This window comes from Limulus polyphemus, unplaced genomic scaffold, assembly GCF_000517525.1.
Source record: "Limulus polyphemus unplaced genomic scaffold, Limulus_polyphemus-2.1.2 Scaffold62, whole genome shotgun sequence".
Lineage (NCBI taxonomy): Eukaryota > Metazoa > Arthropoda > Merostomata > Xiphosura > Limulidae > Limulus > Limulus polyphemus.
In genome coordinates, this window is record NW_013665672.1 from 521,587 (window position 1) to 545,369 (window position 23,783).

General features: G+C 34.6%; 1 protein-coding gene across 1 annotated transcript in view; it reads right to left on the minus strand.

Annotated features, from left to right (window-relative positions):
* LOC106464661 (lachesin-like) overlaps positions 1–23,783 on the minus strand; it is a 171,104-nt gene that overhangs the window by 10,068 nt on the left and 137,253 nt on the right. The window contains exons 6-8 of the mRNA XM_022392984.1: positions 15,376–15,666; positions 11,651–11,725; positions 7,402–7,485 (exon numbers count right to left, since the gene is read on the minus strand). Coding sequence (XP_022248692.1) covers positions 7,402–7,485; positions 11,651–11,725; positions 15,376–15,666 — 450 coding nt within the window. The remainder of the gene's footprint in view (positions 1–7,401; positions 7,486–11,650; positions 11,726–15,375; positions 15,667–23,783) is intronic.

Genomic DNA, 23,783 nt, shown 5'->3' on the forward strand with positions numbered 1-23,783 from the left:
ATTAACAGAACTGCTGAGTTAAATTTGGAAACTGATGCGAATCGTGAGGAAATCTGTCATTTAGTTATTTTGTCTGGCAACCTGTTTTGTCTAAATATCTACTGAAATTTGTAGAGGATCTAACGTTGCCACTAATGCATTAACAGAACTGCTGAGTTAAATTTGGAAACTGATGCGAATCGTGAGGAAATCTGTCATTTAGTTATTTTGTCTGGCAACCTGTTTTGTCTAAATATCTACTGAAATTTATAGAGGATCTAACGTTGCCACTAATGCATTAACAAAACTGCTGAGTTAAATTTGGAAACTGGTGCGAATCGTGAGGAAATCTGTCATTTAGTTATTTTGTCTGGCAATTGGTTGTAAGGTCAACCTCTATTGTCTAAATATCTACTGAAATTTATAGAGGATCTAACGTTGCCACTAATGCATTAACAAAACTGCTGAGATAAATTTGGAAACTGATGCGAATCGTGAGGAAATCTGTCATTTAGTTATTTTGTCTGGCAATTGGTTGTAAGGTCAATCTCTATTGTCTAAATATCTACTGAAATTTATAGAGGTTCTAACGTTGCCACTAATGCATTAACAAAACTGCTGAGATAAATTTGGAAACTGATGCGAATCGTGAGGAAATCTGTCATTTAGTTATTTGGTCTGGCAATTGGTTCTAATTGTATGGTCAACCTCTATTGCCTAAATGTACGTACCCTGTTAAAATAATGCTCGATGTCATAACCAGACAACTGAGTGATGCATTTTGTATCATCAAGAAACTCTCTATCAATAATCATACAAAATGATAATTTATATGAGTTCATTACCTATGCTGTAACCTTTAGTCTTGGAAGCAAATCAAAATGGATTGGTTGAATTATCATGACTTCGTGCAAGCTGTATGAAATAACTGTAGCTTTGTACGTGAATCTACTGTCTAAAGATACGATAAATGGTGTATATAAACTGTCTACATAAGTTAGATAAACATAGTGAATATTTTTTTTTCAATTGTGTTATTATACGACGGAAACAGTGAATTTTAACGATCGCACTTAGTCGAGTTAGTAGAACCTATTATCGTGTTAAAGAGCATTGAAAATACATCTGCAACATTTCAGCGACTGATAGGAATTTTTCAAGGCATATGTTTTTATACTGCCTCTGAGATGAAGTATGTTTCATTGTGATTTATGAGAATATTATGTTCATCTCGCAGGTATGAAGTTTAACAAAAGTCAACATGGTGTTCATAGCATTTCTTTCCTGGATCTTGTCATACCAGGGACGAGATTTCAGATAATATTGAATTTCGATCTATTAGAGAATATGTAGCTAGAACTATTTATCAGTGATTGCGGGGCCTGACATGGCCAGGTGGTTAGGGTGCTCGACTCGCAATCTGAGGGTCGCGGGTTCGAATCTCCGTCACACCAAACATGCTCGCCCTTTCAGCCGTGGGGTTGTTATAATATAGCGGTCAATCCCACTATTCGTTGGTAAAAGAGTAGCCCAAGAGTTGGCCTTCCCTCTAGTCTTACACTGCTAAATTAGGGACGACTAGCGCAGATGCCCCTCGTGTAGCTTTGCGCGAAAAGTATTCTGGGAAGCAACTTATTACATTATTTCTATGATTATATTCTATGTAATTTTCGAAAATTTGTAAAGGAACTTTATAAAAGACGTAAAGTATAATTTAGTTAGCACCAAATCTTATGATTTAGAGTACCAAATAAAAATCGAATTACAAGAATTATACATAAACATTGAAAAAGAAATATGATATTTTCTTGTAACGAAGACAGGTGTTCTCAACTGCATGTCAGTGGAGAATAATATCACACACACACACATGTATATACTTGTAGAAATTATTTTGGAAAGAACTTCTACAGAACACATTTCTCTGGATACTGTTTGGTTGTATTCTACATATTAACTTTCCAGGTAGTAATCTCAGTTCTTACTCTTCGTAACTGATTTACAAAGCAAAAAAACATAAAAATTAAAGGGTATGTCCAGAGATTCAGAAAAGATGAACAAATTCAGTGGAAAAAAATTATCCAAATAAATATAAGAAGCATATTATTTTTAATGCTAGAAAAATCATTACATTTTGAAAATGAAATACAGTCACGATAAGTAATAAGTAATAATTTTCAGCTTGATGTGTGATCAAGAACTGATTCTTTTATTAATAATTTTTTTTTGCATTTCTCGTTCTCTCTGTATTAATATGCAATATGATCTTGCACGTGTTGTTATACGTTTAGAATATTCATACGTAACTTTCAAAACATGAAGTAGATATGGAAGTACAAGATAACAATATGTTAAGATTTAGTCGAAGGTAATTAAGCTATACTTGTAATATCGTGAAAGTGGAGTAGAAATTAAGCCTAGAGAGTCAAAAAGCGCTTGATTTATTGAGTGAAGATGTTACATTTTAAGCAAAGCCATGCACATGAAATATACCCTGGAGCTTAATTTGAAAAGTGCTAGATCATACAAAATCACAAATCGAAGAATGTTTGGTTAAGATACTGAAGAAAAAAATCACAGACTGTGTAAAGAATATCCACCTAATTTACCTTGGTAGTGGCAAAATAGTTGGTGCTTATATGTGAACGATCAAGTAAATCTTCTGCCATAACGACAGTATATACTCCGTATCTCAATGCACTGATGTTCCATTTACAGCAATATTGAAACTAAGGAAATACTAGTAAACCTAACTGTGCTAATTGCTATGTTAGTAGCTGACATAATAACTTCTATTAGTCTTTCACGTGTTTGTATAGAAAACAAAATAAAAACAAATCATATAAAAATACTCTTGACAATTTTCACTGAGCTAAAATATTTGATACAGATGTACGTAAAGCAATCACACTCACCAAGATTGTCTGCAGATTTTAGGCCTCGTACGTGTTCTTCTGAAACTCTTCCCTTTCTAGTAAAGGGACTAAATTTTAAATCCAAAACAACTATTTCAAATCATGATCATGTATTCCTGTATAGCCATATTATGTCCTCTAATCTATTCTCTGCTGAGTCCTGGACTTTAAGCGTGTAAGGACACAAAATGATTAATTCTGTCTCTTCCTCTGCTTAAACAGGAAGAACAAAGCCACAGATTCTGTTTCTTCCTCTGCTTAAACAGGAAGAACAAAGCCACAGATTCTGTTTCTTCCTCTGCTTAAACAGGAAGAATAAAGCCACAGATTCTGTCTCTTCCTCTGCTCAAACAGGAAGAAAAAAAAGTCACAGGTATGTTTAGTACTGAAACTGAACTTATTGAATATAAAAGTAAGAATGGAAGTGGAGAAACTTTTGGAGCCAACAACTTGTTGTGTTACTGGTAACTCTACCCTAAATGCACTGTATTCAATAATGAGACTTCTTACATCTCTGATACTTCTGAAGGGGATGGCAATATTACCATGTCAGCATCAGATATGATGGTCGAAGGAGGTTCCAAGCATTAACCTTTAATGATTGAAAAACCCACTTTGTCTGTAACTTATTGGCTACACAATGCTCTGAGTGAAGAAATCATTGAACAAAAAAAAAGTAACTTGTCCATAGAGGAGACCCTAAAAAGGGATGAAGAAAGGCGGTCATATTTAGGGAAACCACCAAGAACCAAAGTTATGCCAAGACGTCATTCAAGGAAGCGACATCTTCTAAAAACCCAAATCCAAGCTCCAGTGCCGCCCATTTAACATCAAAATTGATGATAACGATGGTGAATAACTAGATTAAGTTAATGTAGTCAGGATCTGAACTTTCATGGATGCCTCGTACTCCATTGACTAGCATCCAAGTGGGAATGGATATCTTCATGATACACTCAGATGTGCTCATTGCCAGATCCAGTTCATTCTCTAGATGGCAGCCCGTTACCTTTTTGAGCTGTTGGATCCTGGAAGAGGAGAGGTGAGTAATGTTCAGTAGAGTGTGAAAGCTATTGTCCTGGCCTAAATCTATCTAGTGGTATGCATTCATTGGGATGTTCGTTTGTTGTGCACCCAAGAATTTGAATGCAGTAGGGAGGTTACATGCTCGTGAATTAAATTGTTAGTTTGTTTTAATTGTAAAGGTTATTTAGTGTCAGAAGTGACGATAAATGGGTAAAAAGCTGTGATGAGTTTATCATCATAATACCCCATACCTCTGTGATATATAAGATATAGGTATTTAGTTGTTTACCAAAATTCAAGATGTGTAGTTCTCATATAGCAGAGAACCCTAACTCTGGATCTCAGCATCTGTTATGTAATATTCAGGGAGCGATGGACGTCAGTGCGACTTATTCTTAGCTGTCTTGTATGTTCGTTTTTTAAGTGTGTGGGATTTTCTGTCTCTTGAAAACAGTTCTCATGTAACTGGGGCAGGCTGATGTACAAGTATAACTTCCAGGATGTGTTGAGCATAGTTGTTTAACCTTTGTGTGCCAGCTCTGTTGCTAAGATGTATTACTGGTTTTTGAGGGAACTGAATGTAGCATCAGATGAGTAAAATTATGATAAAAGTTCTGTAAGACCAGTGTATTAAATTTTTAGCCAGCTAGTAACATACAGGGCTGACAGAAAATAAGTTTATGTATAAACATATAGGTAGTAAGAGAATTACACAGCCTAGACCTTTGTCAGTTGCATAAACACATATATATGAAAAACATTATAGCTCACGCTGCAAAGCGACGTTGAAACACAGTAAATTTGATTTCACTTCGAATACAACAGTATCAATGCAAATCACATCAGAATTTCAATATACCTTCTGTGCATTTCAACAACGGACTCTAGACAAGGTAGAACATGATAAATAGCAGTAATTACACAATGTTGAATGTGGTTATTTTCTCAAGTATTATAAGTGGGTAGTTCCTAATAGCATTACGTGATAAATAAATACGGTTCTAAGTGTAACTTGCAGTGCCATCTATTGTTTATTGTTTTCATAAATATGTTCTGCATATGTATCAACTGGCAGAGCTACAGGTTGTATTATTCTCACACCACTATGTTTACTCCCAAATTTGTCTTATTTCACCCCTATGCATATATACACTGTTGTTGTGTTCTTTCAAATACGACTTCCTTCATCTGCTCCATTAAATTTGTGTTTCAGAACATCGGTTTCTACGGAAAGCCAATTTAAATTTGTGTTTAATCACCTATTCCTATTAACGTTTTTTTTCTTTCCTTTTTTTTTAAATATGTATCTCGCACTTGCCTTATCGGCACCACCTGGTGATAGTGAATAAAGTTTGTACTTGATTTGTGAAATTAATCATGTCTTTTGTTCCTCTGATGCTGTTAAGTATGTTTTAAGGTTGTAGTAAAGTCGTATTATATAACTTTTGAACTATAAAACTACTGTACTTTTGGTTTATTTCACTTTTCAAACTAGTAAGTGTAAGATGTCTGATTAAAGCCAAATGGAAAACATTATAGTTGAATTACCATTATGTCATTCGATTTTACTATGTTAAGAATCTTCGCGATTATTGATTTTGCTTGATGGAAGTTTAGGGTAGAAACAGAATTAAAGCGTTATTTGCAAAAATAAATGAGTAAACAAAATTTTAAATTGAACTGTGCCTTATAGTTAGTTTCATATTACTAACAAATAGATAAAATAAAGAATGACAAGCGGTTTCGAAAACCCGCAGATCACAAGAATGATTGTACGAGTTTGAGTTCGTAGAATTCATGCCGGATTCGGATTAACATTTTTCAGAAGATAAACTAAAGAATACGATTTTAAAATTACATTTTCGAATTTCTTATAAAGCTCGCATTGACCAACATGATTTAGTATATATATTTTTTTTAATTCGAAAGCATAAAACATACAATGCCACCAGAACGTATTATTAGTGAAGCAAAGCAAATATTTTGCCTATAAGCCATATATTTATATATCTATGTAAGAAAACCAAACTAATAGTTACAGGTTGAGCTGAAAGGAAGCATAAGCCAAAGAAAGTAACCATCCAAAACAGTGTTTACTTAGATGTGGTAGGTAGCTTATTATTTTGAAAAAAACACATAATTTGTGTCATCTAAAAATTAAGGTCTATTTGTTTCACTGGAAAACAAATTATTCATCTTTTTAATTTATACAAGTTATTTCTAAAGTGTTATTTAATGATATATGGTATTTATTAGAGCACTCTGTAAACAAGTGTGAAATAAACAAAATTTCTAAAAGATTTTGTGAAGATTGACTTGTGAGTTTAATTAGATAATAAAGAACTAAGAATAATTCCTTTCCATAGTAAGTAAGATTCATTCAGAAGGATAGCTTTTTCAGATCTCAAATTTTGCGCGAAAGTACTTGCCAAGTATAGGCTCTGAACACCTTCACCTGTGTAAGATATTATATTGTTGTTATCCACACTACAGGCTCTGAACACCCTCACCTGTGTAAGATATTATATTGTTGTTACCCACAGTACAGGCTCTGAACACCCTCACCTGTGTAAGATATTATATTGTTGTTACCCACAGTACAGGCTCTGAACACCTTCACCTGTGTAAGATATTATATTGTTGTTACTCACAGTATAGGCTCTGAACACCTTCACCTGTGTAAGATATTATATTGTTGTTACCCACAGTACAGGCTCTGAACACCTTCACCTGTGTAAGATATTATATTGTTGTTACTCACAGTACAGGCTCTGAACACCTTCACCTGTGTAAGATATTATATTGTTGTTATCCACACTACAGGCTCTGAACACCTTCATCTGTGTAAGATATTATACTATTTCAGATAAGCGAAATTTTGGTATTCCCGCGAAATTTCACAGGCTTATTGATCTAATTTTAAGCATTGATTACCATAAATAAGTGATATGTTATAAAATTGAATTGATTTTAATAGCAGGATTTAGCAGCAATATTATTGATTGTTGTGGGTATTTTTTCATTCTCAGGCTTTCGTTATGATGTTATTGGATCAGAAAATTAGATAGATAATTAATAAGATATTACCTGTATTATAATAATAAAGAATATTACGTTATTCAGAAACATATTTAGTCGTATATATATGGAAATATTGGTTGATATATTATTCATTTTTTCAACAAAATTTTATTCATTACTCTCATCAGTATAACAAGATAATTAACAAACTAAAGGAAAATATTGAAAACAGTTTCGAAACAATGAATTCAAGCACCAGTAACTTCTTAGAGATTGAGCACGGAAATAATATACGTAGCTAAAACTGTATACAATATTCATTTCAAACATATATTTTTAGCTTCTTAACTCTGTTAACCTTTTAATCAATAAAGTGCAACTAATGAGTTTTGCCGAAGAGAAATTAACTAGTAAAATATATGCAGAACTTATGAAGTGCTAGAGAATAAAATCTACAAACCTATTGAAGAATCTTCAAGGGTTCCTAACTTTGTTGCTATGGCAGTTGAATCATCATCATCATCACTGATGTTATTTCGACCACCTAAAAAAATAGTTCAAAGTTCGGTATTGTTGTGGCATTTTCAATGTTTTAACAATATGTTATCAGAATTATTGACAAATAAAAAGGAATGTGTGATCGTTCGAAGTGTTTTACATTTAAAAGTTTGTTTGAATGAGAACTGAGATAATGATTATCCAAAACTTGTCCACGTGTGGAATCTGAACTCATAACATTTAGTTAATTTAGGACAGCAGTTTCAATAACCCAGTGTTTGAACAACTATTATATTATTACACGCTTCATTCTTGGGTAGCTTTTATTTCCACCCATTTACACCTTCCAGTAATATTATAATAGGTTCTCCCCTCATGGAATACATGACTTCTCCCAAATCTTTATTGGAAGAATTTTCTATCTGTGAGCAAAAATGCTCTCATAATATTCCAACATGGATAAGTTAATTCTGTTTATCCGAACAGATTTTATTGACAAGTTTCCAATATATTGCTTTAAAGGAACTTCGCCTGGCTCGGCCTTCATGTTATTGAGGAATTTTGAAAATGTGTAGGGAAGTTCAGCAGATGTGTTTCTATTACTGGTGCTGGGAACCCCATTTTATACTGCAAGTACTCAGTTCGCGAGGTGGTCTTGGGAATTAGATGTTTTCCTAAGCGAAGAAGTTTAATTAAAACTTCACGCTGTAACTTAAGAGAAAGACCTTATTACAAGTAATAAAAATGTCTCACTAAATTCTTAAACAAAAAAAAAGAAACAATTATTCTCCTTGAGAAATTTAACATAGAGATGTGGTTTGTTTGTTTTAGCGCAAAGCCACACAATGGGCTACCTGCGTTCTATCCACCGCGATGAATCGAACGCTGCATTTTAGCGTTGTAAGTCCGTTATTGCTGACTCACCGTGGGACGAGAGGTACAGGTACAGATAACTTTAACTTTTAATCTTATCGCTAGAATTGAGTATCATCTCCAGACATCAAATCTTGTCGAAAACATTGATATATTTTTTTGTTCTGATATAAGAAACGATAGGTGTGTATCTGGATCTATAAAGTCCTTTTTCTATTATCAAAAGTCTTTCATCCAAGTGGACAATTTAGTTTTTCTTTTTAATAAAATGCCAACTATGTGAGATATCAGCCTCATAAATGACATGTAAGACCTAGTTAATTATGTAATTAAAATTATTAAAACAATGGTTCTTATGAAATTATAAGTACGTGTGGAACGTTTCAAGCTTTAATATTGTAGACGTATGCGTCTTTATAAAAATCATTGGTATCACGCACCAAACTCTGTAACTTGAACTTTTATCACGCACGGAAGCCTCTCAAATGTATAACTAAACACTACTGTAGAAACCACTATGAAGAAATTCAGTAATGAATAATTCTTTATTAAAACTACTGGTGTCTAGTTGTAGAAAATCAACTACTTTCTTATATTTTAAAACAATCCTAAAGAAATGGCGAAGTACTGAATAATAAAAAAAACTTTATTCAGCTTCGTCAGTGAAATTTTAATAATAGAAGATGTATATTCCTAAAACCGGTGGAAAAAAAAAGAGTTAACTAAAAGTTAAAATTTTTTTATTCTTGTTATTGTACCTCGCAATTTTTTAGTATGCAACAGAAATTTATTGTTTGTTTAGATCTTACGTTGTGCGAATTTTAGATTTCAAAAAATAAAAGTCACAAACATATTTTTCTAAATGAATACTGTTTTATTGTTTGTTATTGCCGACATTGTATTTCCTTTCAACCATTATTCAGTAAAATTGGCAATTTGTGAACGTTAAACCAAAAATTCTATTATTAATAACAAGAACCATATTAAAGTGACAAGAGCCTATGTAATGGCTTATATAATACAGTAGAATTAGGCCTTAAGTAAATTCAGTACGTTATAGATCAGTGAACAGTAGCGATTACAAAAGTTATTGTTATATTTAAGACATGTACGAACTTACAATGTATATAGTCGTGATGTCATGAAAACAGCGGATACTGGTATTCAATCTCAAATTTTATCTCTTTTTTAGCACTTTTTACTATAATATACATCATTGAACAAATATTAAACAAAGCCACTTACGTGGTTTGAAAAACAAAGAACATTTTTGTGTGTCTGAATTGCCTAATTGACTTGTACTTGCTTTCTGTAGTTTTGTGATGATTAGGTTTCTATAGTTTACCATCGAAGGAAGTTAAGATAAGAGAAATATTAAACATGAAGAGTAATTTACCATTTTAAATTCAACTCTCGAAAATAAAACACCAAATAAAACGTATCTGTTTCAGTACATTTCTATCTTTACAAGCGAAATGAGATCACTTTCATCTAATTAGTTTATCAATAAAAGTTTTTAAGGATGCATTAAGAAAATTAGTTTAAATTCAGCTAATGTGGTGAATGCATCGTATGTTATTTCTAATAAATATTCTTAAAAACATTCGTGTTCTTTTGTATTGCTAAGGCTACTTAGCACTTCAACCATAATGAACACTAGCTTTCCCTTTAATGAGTAATGAAATTTCGAATAAAAAGGACAAAAAAGTTAATATCAAAGTTTCATTGTTCTTATTATATATTATCACTGTTTTAGTATCAGTCATAAATTACACAGTTTCGTTCTAATGAAAGTGTGAAATTGCCTTTTTTTTTCATAGCTCATGTGATTGTTCCAGCTGGTTTAAAGGTTGTATGTGTATATGTTTGTGAAGTTGATCAAATAAATGACGAATAATAATGTGTAGTTGTGAGTAAACGAAAAACACAAAGTGTTTAATGAAACTTTCCATAAGAATAACTTATGGGATAGAAAATGTATGTTTACTTTATCAATAAAGGTTTATTTCGGAAATTAAATTTGTTATGAAGTACTATAGTTTGATCTTAATTTCCAGAGGATGACATGAAATGGACAAAGTAAAAGTAAATGTGTTTATTATTTTATCCAAATGTACTTCATATTACGATAATTCTTAAATACAACGGGTTGACAATGCTGGAGAAATTGACAAAATATTTGATATTTTTATCCATATTTCTGTCCTGAAAAAATAAGTAGGAGCCAGAAATCTGGAGAAAGAGGAAGAAGGCAATAATAACTTTTTGCTAAACATTTTTATGTAAAAAAGGAGGCTTATGAATTACAAATATTGAATACTCATAGTAGCGAGTTTAATATATTTCTCAATGCGAATGTTAGTTGTTTTCTCTTTTTCTCAGTGTTAATTATTTGTACGTATTGTATATCTAAATGTTGGTCGTTTTTATTGTTTTACAGAGTTTTAGTTCGAAATATTTGACACCCAAATGTTAGTCTTTTTATCTGTTTCTCAGTGTTAATTTAGTTATACGTATTGTATATCTAAATGTTGGTCGTTTTTATTGTTTCACAGAGTTTTAGTTCGAAATATTTGACACCCAAATGTTAGTCTTTCTATCTGTTTCACAGTGTTAATTTAGTTGGACATATTTGACATCCGAATGTTAGTCGTTTTATCTGTTTCTCAGTGTTAATTTAGTTGTACGTATTGTATATCTAAATGTTGGTCGTTTTTATTGTTTCACAGAGTTTTAGTTCGAAATATTTGACACCCAAATGTTAGTCTTTTTATCTGTTTCTCAGTGTTAATTTAGTTGTACGTATTGTATATCTAAATGTTGGTCGTTTTTATTGTTTCACAGAGTTTTAGTTCGAAATATTTGACACCCAAATGTTAGTCGTTTTATCTGTTTCTCAGTGTTAATTTAGTTGTACGTATTGTATATCTAAATGTTGGTCGTTTTTATTGTTTCACAGAGTTTTAGTTCGAAATATTTGACACCCAAATGTTAGTCTTTTTATCTGTTTCTCAGTGTTAATTTAGTTGTACGTATTGTATATCTAAATGTTGGTCGTTTTTATTGTTTCACAGAGTTTTAGTTCGAAATATTTGACACCCAAATGTTAGTCTTTCTATCTGTTTCACGGTGTTAATTTAGTTGGACATATCTGACATCCGAATGTTAGTCGTTTTCCCTTTTACACATATTGTACATATTAGACATTTGTGATCCCAGATCATGAAAATATTTGATGTTGATAAAGTCAGCAATATGAATAACCAAACGTGTATGTTAAGTGGGTTTTACTCACTGTTCACAACTGGGGAATGATTTTACGATAAGAGCCAACTTACCTTCTGGCGCTGTAACGATAAGACTAAAGTATTCGCTTGTTGTTGCTTTTGTAGTCGTTGTCTTTGGTTGTAATTCTAAAGATAAACAACATTATATAAATAGTTGAACATCCAACAATTCACTCTGCAGTTTTCAAAAACAGAATGTGTATCAAGAATAAGGGTTAATAAGAATTTATAAATTAAAGAAGTTTAGATGATACAACTTTTAGGTTAAATTATTGTATACGTACAATATCAAGTAACATTTTAGCATGCTTATGTGAGTAATGCGTACTAGGGATCTTATCTGCTTTTTTTTTTCGATAACAAATTATGTTTTTCAAAGCTAGCGGTGTTCCTTTGTCTTTGTCAAATCTATGGATTTATCTGCTATGCCTTAATTTCTATGTAACTACAAAGGTTAATGCAACACGCCTATCTGGATATTATGGCCTTTACCACAATTAATTTATCTGCTATGCCTTATCCCCCCAGGAGCACAGCGGTATGTCTCCGGATTACAACGCTAGAAACCAGGTTTCGATACCCGTGGTGGGCAGGGCACAGATACCTCATTGTGTAGCTTTGTGCGTAACTTCAAACAAACAAACAATGTTATGCCTTAACTCGTTTGTAATTGTGTAGGTTATTGTAGCACACTCGTTTTGGAATTATGACCTTAACTTTAATAGATGCTCTTGAACACTACGGGGTTATGAACGTAAGTTATTTAATTCTGTGGATGTGTTCCCTCTTAATCTATGAGCATCATCATTATTTACGCAGTTTTAAGTTTGATATAGTCGCATTTTTATTTATGTGGCTTACAAATCCCATTCATTAAATAAAGTAAATTATCAATGTTCATAATATTTATTTTCGGGTTTTAAAATGGTGGCCTTAACAGGTCTCAAGCTTTATTGTTAACAAATGTCTTAACAAATTATATCACTGTTTGGGGGTGGGGAGTTCTTCTTTGAAAGTAATACATGTACACTAAACAGAGTGTTTAGCATTTGAACATCTGGTATTGTACCATGTCTCCTTCTATGAGGCGGAATCCTTGAAATCCGCCAAAGACAGTACCACCACTTCTGAATTTGGGAAACATAACTGAATGGAATATGACAATAATAGTACAAATAATTCTTGTAAAAATTATACAAACTAATATTTGTTTGTTTAATGTTGAATTTCGTCCACTACTACTCTAGGGCTATCTGCGTTAGCCGTGTTTAATTTTAAAGTTATAAACTAACTCTTGGGCTGCTCTAATCGAATAGTGAGATTTGACTGTCACTCTTCTTATAATACACCCACGGCCAAAAGTGCGGATGGCGATTTATTTTTTATTTTTTCTACAGTAAAGGAGCGCAAACCATAGACCTTGTATCCACATTCCTGCACGTTAACTACCGGGCCGTTACAATCCCCAAAACTAATAATATGATAATAATGTAATACTTTGTTAACCTACTGGTTTTTAGGACGTAAGAAAAAAGTTAGTGGGTAAATATACTTTGTAAAATAATGGTTGACTTTTTATTTCCAAAGGAAGTTCTTTGCTCAAGTGTTCACCCTATGTAATTAAAATCAATATCTGTGAAAGAAGATTATGGTAACGTAAACAGTTTGTTTGTTTTGAATTTCGCGCAATGCTACACGAGGGCTATGTGCGCTAGCCGTCCCTACTTTAGTAGTGTAAGCCTAGAGGGAAGGCAGCTAGTCATCACCACCCACTCTTGAGCTACTCCTTTACCAACGAATAGTGGGATTGACCGTCACATTATAACGCCCCCACGGCTAAAAGGGCGAGCATATTTGGTGGGATGGGGATTCGAACCAGCGATCCGCAGATTGCGAGTCGAGCGCCCTAACCACCTGGCCATGCCAGACCACGTAAACAGAAAAAGTCGTCTGTGGTTCCGGAAAACCTCTTTCTTTAATCGTCGATAAAAATGTTTGTAGTTTGTTTTATTGCATACATTGCTCTCGAAGAAGGTGAGAGTATGTGTTTGTGTATTATCTTATAGCAAAGCCACATCGGGCTATTTGCTGTGTCCACCGAAGACTTACCGCTGTCCCACCGGCGAGCAGCTGAAACATTAGCAAAGTATACAATATAGATAAATAGTATTTAAAATTTGATATAAGTATGGTAACCGACAAAGAACGTTTAGATAAAAATTTGAACTGATGAGTTATCTTTTCTTAAGTTTGAATACTTGTTCTAGTATTTGTAATAAAGTAAGTATCAATAAGGGAATGTGAAATACACAAAATTATGTGTAGTACATAAACGCAACTTGTAACTTTTTAGGATGTATTATAAATACAGTTAGAGTTTATGATTAGAATAATATACATTAAACATTTTGTGTAAAATATAATTGTACTGTATTTCACAATTCACCCATGTGTGTTTCCTTGTTATAGACACCATATTAGTCAGATATTAATATTTAAAGTAATTAGTTATTTTATCACAATAATCTAATATTTACATGTTAGGTCACATGTCGTGTTTAGCTTAACGAATTTATTCAAGGAATTCACTGTCAGTTCCAGAAGTTGGATCTTTGTTGAATAATTTCATCTCTATCGAACAAGGAGTGAACAGTTGTAGATACTCTCTTAAGAAAGTGGCTATATATTTCAAAGTCTAGCAAGTAATTAGTTTCCTTTGACAAGTTATCATCATGCATGAATGGATTTAGAACTGGTATCTCTAATACAAACTTAGAGCGTTTGTTTGTTGAAATCTGCGCAAGTCTACAGTGAGGGCTATCTGTGATAACTATCCATAATTTTGAGTAGTTTGGTTGTTGTTAAGCTCTCCTCACTACGGGTGTCGAAACCCGATTCTTAGTGTCAAACCTGCAGACTTACCGTTGAGCTACTGGGGCCCATAATTTTGAAATTAAGTGACAAACCATATAATATTGAGTTTAAGAAAATTGCATGTAACCCAAAACTGTCCACTTGATACAGAAAAATTATTAGCCATACTGTAATTAGATATTGTTTGTTTGTATGTTTAAGCGCAAAGCTACATCTTGGGCTACCTGCGCTGTGCTCACCGCTGGTATCAATCTCCTATGTTTAGCGTTGTGATTCCCTCAAGCTAACCTCTGGTCCACTGGGTGGGTGGATGGATGAGGCTTGGATATTGTTAAATAATATAAGTAATTTGAATAAAAGGTTCATACAAGTAGCAGTAAGTCATGATTATCATGTTATTTTTCTGAAAAATACGATTATTTTTTATGTAATTATATATGATACTTTGGCATGATACCTTTATAAACAGAAAATATACAAAATACATTACCTATGTTTATGGCTAGGTTTGATTTTGGTTGCTTTAAGAGAACCAGTTGTGTATAAAATAATACGTTTAGTTATGTGAAGGCTTCTTATGAACTTTCAAATGTTGAAATGATCAAATAAAAAATTAGATAAAATATACTTATAAAGTTTTAGAAATATGTTTTACATGAGAACAACATTCCTTAGCTTTAGATAACAAATGCTTAAATTAAAATAAAATTGAGAGAAACATATTTTAAAATGTTCTATTAGCTGGTACGTAGGAATGAAAAAATGAGTACGTAACTAATAAATATTATAATGCATTTTAACTTAATGATTCGTTGAAATTTTATAAAGACGTTTCTATCAGTTATTCTATACCGTCTGGGAAGATAGAGGTCAATGTTGCAACCTTTAGCGAATTAACTAACCATATAAATAGATTTCCGCTACAGCTATTCCTACGAGATTTTTGGCCAAACACTTATAAACTCCCAGGTCCATTTTTTGGAGGTTATGGATCCTAAGAATGCCTTCAATCTTCTTTTCCTCGGCAGGACTCACTTTGATGTCATATTTCCTTCCTGAGTTGAGACCGGTTCCGTTTCCTTTAACCCAGTAGATACGAGGAGAAGGAAATGAATCAACCAAGCAGGTCAGGACAGCAGTTGTTTTCAGTTCAGCTCCGAGGTAACCATTAGGGACAGTTATGGCTGGGGAGTCTAAAATAATATATTGTTATTCACATTTACATGTTCTTACTATACTAATAAAGATTTTAAAAACATTTTTTTTTAAACCAAATTAGTCTCAACAGTTTGTTTGTTTGTTTTTTGAAATTCGCGTAAAGCTACACGAGAGCTTTCTGCGAGTCGAGCGCCCTAACCACCTGGCCATGCCGGGCCAGTCTCAACAGACATAAATGTGATATCTTATTTAAATCCTGTTTTATGTTTATCTGCAATAAGTCTTCGTTTCTTTGTTTCTAGTTAAGCACAAAGATTTACGATGGGCTATTTGTGCTCTGCCCACCACGGGTATCGAAACCCGGTTTCTAGCTTTGTAAGTCCGCAGACATACTTTAATAAATATGTAAATATGTTAACGATTTCTTTTCTTTTTCACCTAAATAAATTAAAGTTACTTATGATGAATTAAAAAGGACTCAAAAAACCCAATAGATGTTAAGTCTTCGTTTGTTTACTTTAAGTGCAAAGCTCCAAAATGTGATATCTGAGCTCTGTCCAACGGATGGATCGAACTCCGAATTTTAGCGCTATAAGTTCTCAAGCTAACCGCTGAGCCACTGGTGAGATTTGACAAGTCTAATAAAGCTTGTTGAATAACTGAAACATAGTGTATCTTAATCAGTTATTGTTGTATTTATAATTTTCACGCAGAACTACACATAGCGTTCGCTAATTTTGAAATTGACAGACTAGAAGGAAAGCAGTTAACAGCACCACCGGCAACTATTGAACTACTCTTGTCAGAACGAATAGTGTGATTTGACAGTCATTTTTATGGAACACCCACATCCTCAAAGTTCTTAGTGACTTTTCTGCGGAAACGGGGTGAGAACTATAAATTATCAAATTCCAAGTCCGGATACACTAATACTAACTCATGCCCTATCAGTGTATTACAGTAATAACTTTTATATTACTCAAACTAATATTATTCAACCATAAGACCAAATTATTTTAAAAGAAAAGCTTAATAAAAGTATCTCTCTTTAATAGTACCGGTCTCCCAGCAGCTCAGTAATAAGTCTGAAGGCTTTTAACATTAAAAACCGGGTTTTGATATTTGTGGTCGGAACAGTAAAGATTGCTCATTGTGTAGCTTTGTGCTTAATAACAAATACACAGACAAAAAACTTAGAAAAACTGCCACATTAATATGAATAACATAAAGTATTGGTATTAAGGTATTAACATAATATATGCTATTATAGAGGCTTAATTATACTTTAAAACAACGATTTGTATGTGCTCGCAGAGGCGAGCCTCGGTTCTACGAGTAACACATTTAGCACCTATATGCCTGAATGACGGCAAATTCCCGACCACTCAATAGTGTAATCTCACCAGGATAGAAATTGGCTGGGGAATATCTACTTGAGGAACAATATTCAAATAGCAGATTGTTAAATGTTGTACAGCTGAAAGACACACCATTTCTTGGTTGGGAGTTTTCAGCGTTCTTTGTGAAATTAGAAAAACTGGTACAGCAGGGCGTTTAAAACAGCAATGAACTCGGGTCATAGCCCTGATCAGTAACGTAAGGGATATCATTACGAATAAGATTCTTCCCAACGAAAAACCATTGCGATGAAAACGGGCATATTTTACGGAATAACTGACAAAATAATAAACATAGATTTGAAGTTTCCGAAGGCTCGCAAGCTTCCAATTACTTCTCGAAATCAACGGGTGTCTTCATAAGAAAGATAAGAGAAGGAAATAAAATCACAGCTCAACCGTTCGACCACATAACATACATGTGATTCCAATGAACATACTTTTGTGCTTTTAGTCTATTTAAATGTGGTCTCGGAAAGCGACGTCCACGTGCAACAAAGGGTTTGTGAAAGGCTATCATGATCTGTGGATTAAGATGGACTTTGCAACCATTGCGGAAGTTTGTTACGCTGGAAATTGCAGTTTCGAGCTGTTAGATATACACGACTGTTTCAGTTTAAGTTTAATATGAGCGTTATGATTTAGATAGATTATATAGCGCGGGTGTCATATTTAGTTATTTTTGTTTACATGACTGTTTATGAATGGTACATTGTGTAGTTTAGTTGTTATGAATTAGCGATTATTTAAACTAGTGAGATTATTGCATCATGCTGCTAGATCTTACTGAGTTTCTTGTAGGTTTAACAGAGAATTATTGCATCAGAATACCTACTACTGCATGGAATGTTCTAGACTTCTGTCGGGGTATAACTACGCGTCTAAAAATCATTATCGAGTTCTAGTTATAGCTGTGTGATCGTGAATTTAGCGTGTATGGTGGATAGAGTGTATAGTGGCGATTTTTAAAGTGAAATTATCAAAGACTGTGTTGTAATAACAGAGTGAGGAATAATAATTCGTCTTGTCAAGTGTGTTCTAAAGTAACTGAATCAAACTGTGTGGACTTTGACGAAAAGGAGACAATTATTTACACCTCTGGATACAACTGTGGTAACCAACAGTGTAACAAACATTTGTATATACGTTTGATTTGTTTTAACATACTGTTTTAAAACAAGTGTACTGTGTTGCTATTTGTTTATAGTTGAAGTTTATCGCCAACAAGTCACAGACATCTACTGTAAAGAATCCGGCCCTACAAAACCTGATAGTGGAAAGACAGCCAGGATCTACAGTGATAAATGGCAGTAGAAGAAAATATACACAACAGCGGCAAAGAAGCCTATATACATACTGTTGCAGTGTTAGTGAAAATATTGTAGAGGTCACAACCACACTATATAACCATGTTGACTGACTTTGAAAAGTGGATAAAGAGGGGCCAGTGACTTGGCCTCAAAGTTGGCAATCTACTACAGTTTGTTAAACAACAACAAGACTTAGAGAGAGAAGAGCATCAACAGAAGAGAGGAAGAAAGAGAAAGATTGAAAAATTAAAATAGAATGTGAGCATAAAACAAAGCCAAAAAAAGAAAAAGAAGAAAAGGAGAGAGAAGAGAGACGGAAAATATAGAATAAAAGCACAAATTTAGATCGCCAAGTTCACCCAACAGAAAGATAGAGACCCAAGAATGACAATGAGGCCCAAGCTGCCCAAACTCGATGAACAGAAATATTACATGGATGCTTTCCTGGAGAGGTATGAAAGATTTGCTCAAAGTCAGAACTGGGACAAAGATGACTGGGCAGTCTGTCTCAGACCCTATCTTATAGGAAAAGGCCTACAAGTATAAGCTGGCATGACGTCAGAAGATGCCATGGACTATGACAAGTTAAAAGGAAGTGCTGTCATCATGATTAAAGAGTGCAGGATTGATGATCAGATAAAGTTAGCAAATTGGTCAAAGTGCCAGTGGTGATTGGAGTATGTGACAAAAATTAAGAGGTGCTAATGGACCACAAATGCCAGTAGGTGAAGGCTATGCTAGGGACAAGAAATTGAAAGTCCTACAAGATACTAGGTGCAGCAATGGGAACCAATCTAGTATCTGGTGATTAGATGACAGGCAAGGTACATCTGTGTGTGCTGATTTATGGACAGTGAGGAAGTTTCCCATAGCAGGAATAAAGGTGGTCACTCTATACTATATGGGAGACTTTGAGGCCATATGTATGAAGGTACATATCTACGACTTGGTGATTGGCAATATGCCAGGCAGTAGAGGTTAAGAGGAATCAGAAAAAGACCAGTCATCACCAAAGCTCAAGAAAAGAAAAGCAAGCAAGAAATCAAGCTCCTGCAAGTCTCGAAGTGTGACATCCCGAAGGTAGGTCTGTGGGAACGGAAGGAAGTACAAGCGAAAGACTGCAGAAGCTTTGAGACAGTACCTGGGAGAAAGTCGAGCACAAGACCAAGGAGAAAGGGACCTACAGGATAGTGGACTAGAAGGAAGGGCTGTACCAGATCTATGAAGGTGGTTCTACAGGTGAAGTTAAACAGATTATAGTACCAACAGAATACCAGAATCGCATGAGTCGATTGTGGGAGGACACCTAGAAGCAAAGAAGATGGAAGACAGAATTACCAGCAACTTCCATAATTTGGGGGTCATCAGATATGTGATCAGATTCTGCAGGTCCTGTGACATCTGCCAAAGGACAGTTCCTAGAGGGAAGGTGGCCAAGGTGCCATTGGGTGAGATGCCTCTCATTGAAGAGTCATTCAGCAGAGTAGCAGTGGACCTGATTCGACCTAAGAACTAATGCAAGAAATGTGCAGACTCATCAGCACTAGGCAACTCTTTACCATCCCGTACAGCCCCAGATATAATTGGCTTCGTAAGAGAGTTGATGGAGTCTTAAGGAGCATGCTGAAAATGTGCCAGGAGTGACCACGTGACTTGGACAGATACCTGCAGGCAGCATGATTTGCTTATCAAAAAGTCCCATAAGTGAGTACAGGATTTTCACACTTCGAGTTATTGTACAAAAGAACAGTATGAGACACAAAGTAGATATCGAAAGAACTGTGGACAGGAGATAAAGGGTCAGAAGTGAGGAACACATGGCAGTATGTGTTAGACCTTAGAAATTGACTGGAGGAGACCTGTCGAGTAGTTAAAGAGGGTTTGTATGCAGCTCAAGACAGTCAGAATCACTTCTATGGTAATAAAGCTAAGGATCGATGTTTCAAGGTCGGACAGAAGGTCATAGGTCTGCTACCTACAGGCAACAACAAACTCACCCTGCACTGGAAGGGACCTTTTGAAGTGCAATAAGTAGTTAACAGAATGGACTACAAGGTGAAAGTAGATAGGAAGACCAAGATCTACCACATCAATCTGTTGAAGAAGTACTTCAAGAGGGAATAAGAGCTAATAGGTGCGGCAATTGAGGCACAGATAGACGTTGCAGGTGTGGCTGTAATAGATGCAGATCCAGAAGACAGCGACCTTAGACTACAGGGTGGAGATGAGATGTACAAAAACATCAACATCATTGAAGAACTGACTAGCAAGCAGAAGAAATAGCTACAAAATCTACTGTGCCATTATGCAGATGTCTTCACAGATAAACAAGGCAAGATAGACATTGTGCAACACAAGATTGAGACCACGACCAGGGATAGAGCCAAGGCAAAACTCTATCAGATGCTCTATGCAATGAGAGGCCTGATCAAGCAAGAAGTCGAGGCAATGTTAAAAGTTAGAATCATTGAGCCTTTGATTTCAGCCAACTGTTCACCAGTGTTAATTGTATAACGAACATTTGTATATACGTTTGATTTGTTTCAAACATATTATTTTACAACAAGCGGACTGTGTTGCTGTTTGTTTATAGTTGTAATTTATCGCCAACAAGTCACAGGCACCCACTATAAAGAATCCGGCTTACGAAACCTGACACGAGTAATAATGCTTAATCAAGGCCATCAGACCAGTACCATCGAAATATGGAGGAAATGATTTCAAGAGCAACACAGAAAATGGAACATCTTCTTATAGCTTTCGACTAACCCTCAAAATACAAACTTAGTATACAATATGTACTTAGAATATAAACAAATTATTAGAATATTTACAAATTGGTAAAAATAACCATTACTTGGACCTAGAAGAAGATGAGAGAACAGTGCATTATGGTATAAAAGATAACAAACAACTTTTTAGTTCGTGAAAAATTAAGAGGATACCATAGTACTAAAGCACAGGGATCAGAAGAGGAATTGGAATTTTCAACCTGAATGGCATCTTATGCGTATGCGAACTACACAGTCATGTCGAAGACGCATAGGATTCAGGTGTAGTCGTTCCTGATTTTGAAATTCTGACCAGAGAGAGAGCTGCAAGTAAGCAGCACTCACCGTCACAAGAGCTTTGTTTGACTCTTTAAAGTTAATCTTGGATTGACTCTTACTTTTATACGGCTCATCGGCTGAAAGTGTGAAGCTTATTCAGTGAAATGACCTCTCGAGGCTAGACCATTTGATTCCTAGCTCGACACGTTAATTACGATGGAAGAGACCTGGAATGACGTGGTGGTTAGAGTGCTCGATTCGCAATCTGTTGGTTGGAGTTCGAATCCGTCGTGAGAGCGTTATAATGTGACGGTCAACCCCACTATTCGTTGTTAAAAGAGTAGGCCAAGAATTAGCGGTGGATGGTGTTGACTAGTTAGTTGCCTTCCCTCTAGTTTATCACTACAAAATTAGGGATTACTAGCGCAGAAAGGCCTGATGTAGCTTTGCGCGAAATTCAAAACAAACCAAACCGCTCCAGAAGAGAGTAAACTGTACAAACCAAGTATAATCTAACAATACTATATCAAGAGTTAACAATGATGTACAAATATGAATTAAGAGTGCTATAAAAGTAACTTAAAAAAGTTGAGCTAATCCATTTAGAAACTTGCAAGTTTTCCCACTCTATAGCTGCATTTGTTGGGAGGTTGTGTTATAACGCGTCTTTGACTCAGTATACAAATGCATACCATAATTTTGAATTAAATCCTAAGGTAACAAAAATATTACTTTTTTATGACATCTTTATAGAACATATATTTTACACTGTAGCCTTATCAAAGCTCAAAGTTAAAATTAAGGTTGTATTTGGTAGCTACTTACGTATATTAAACTCAGTTCGATTCCACATTAACCCAACTTTAACAAAAATGAACAAAAAGAATTATATTATTTACTTTCTCTTGTTACAGAGGAATTCGTTTTAATGCCACCTGAGGCAGCGTAAAGTTATGCAGCTCTAATGTACACTAGGTTTGTGCGTGTAATGTGGTCCTTCCAACTTATTAACTCCGTCTATTTTTACAGTGAGAGAATATTTTTAGTTGTTTTTCTGCTGCAGTTTTACTTAGTTCAATTAGGCCAGTGTAAACTAAGATATTCAACAACGTCACTTAGTTGGTTCGGTTGAATCATTAGATTATATGTAAACTAGCTCACGTATTGTTCCCTCCGGGGGAACGTTAAGGGTTGGTGACAATCGGTCCAACGTTTCTCCAGTTATAAGCAGACACTCACACACACATATGCTTTTGTCAAAGTATTATTCAGATAACACAATTAAGTATCTGCTTGCCCTTTTCGAGGGATAAAAGGAGCGCTTCAAAAATTCGTGTACCAGTGCAGTGGTCTTGTTCAAATTAGCTTGGATGTAATAACAAACTTGAGAAGTGATGGAATTAACTAATGTATTTGTTGCAGTTAGAAATACAAGTTTTAATTCATTATTATGTCACTTAAAAAATTCAACATATTGAGTCTCAGCAATTAATGGAGCCTCTTAGATTGGTAAGTTGGGCTGCACAGACATGTTATATTTTAGCATTAAGCAAAACCGACTAGTTTGACTGAACTTCCTCCTTATCTTAACACTTCTAATGTACATAAGTAAAACAGCATAATCGATTATAATATAGATGAAACAAAACCATGTTTCACATAGTTTCCCGTAATATTTCGGCGCGCGCCCGAGTATTTGTATGTATGTGTGTGTGTGTGTGGGGGGGGGGGCTTTAGTTGTTTTGTAGTTGTTTCAAAGACTGCCGCGCCGACCTTGTTCATAGATGGGAATTTTACGAATTGCAACTCAGTGTTAGTGAAAGTGTTATTTTTGTGTATTTTAAAAGTGAGCCTATACAAGTTGCGACTGGGTACAAAAAAACATTTTAATATTGCATAACTCAGGGGGACAGAAGGGGCACATGCCACCGTACTTTGAATATTTTGTTATCAAGCCATTTTCTCGCCTCGATTATTTCTCATTAGTTCTTTCTTACCCTTGCTCTCCACTCTAAACATAGCTAGGTGCCAATGCCCAAGTAGACTTTTTGTGAAGTGGACCACGTCTCACCTATATGTACGCCGCTAACAAAAACGTCTTGTTTTTCTACTCTTACTCTACATTTGAATTATGTATATTGCTTAAAGGTAATTAAATGGTGTATTGCACATTGATCTTAGTTACTTAAATTTTTCATCAGTTTTATACACAACGTGTTCTTTCACAGGCTTTACATACGTATGAACACAACCTATATATGGCGCTTTCACAACGTGTAACTATTGTAGGAAGATTTGAGTTATTTGTAGAAAAAAGTATACTAGTTCGCTGTTACAATGTAATTTATGGCTGGTGTGTTAATTGCAATATAGGCTAGGTTTTTAGTGTACAATA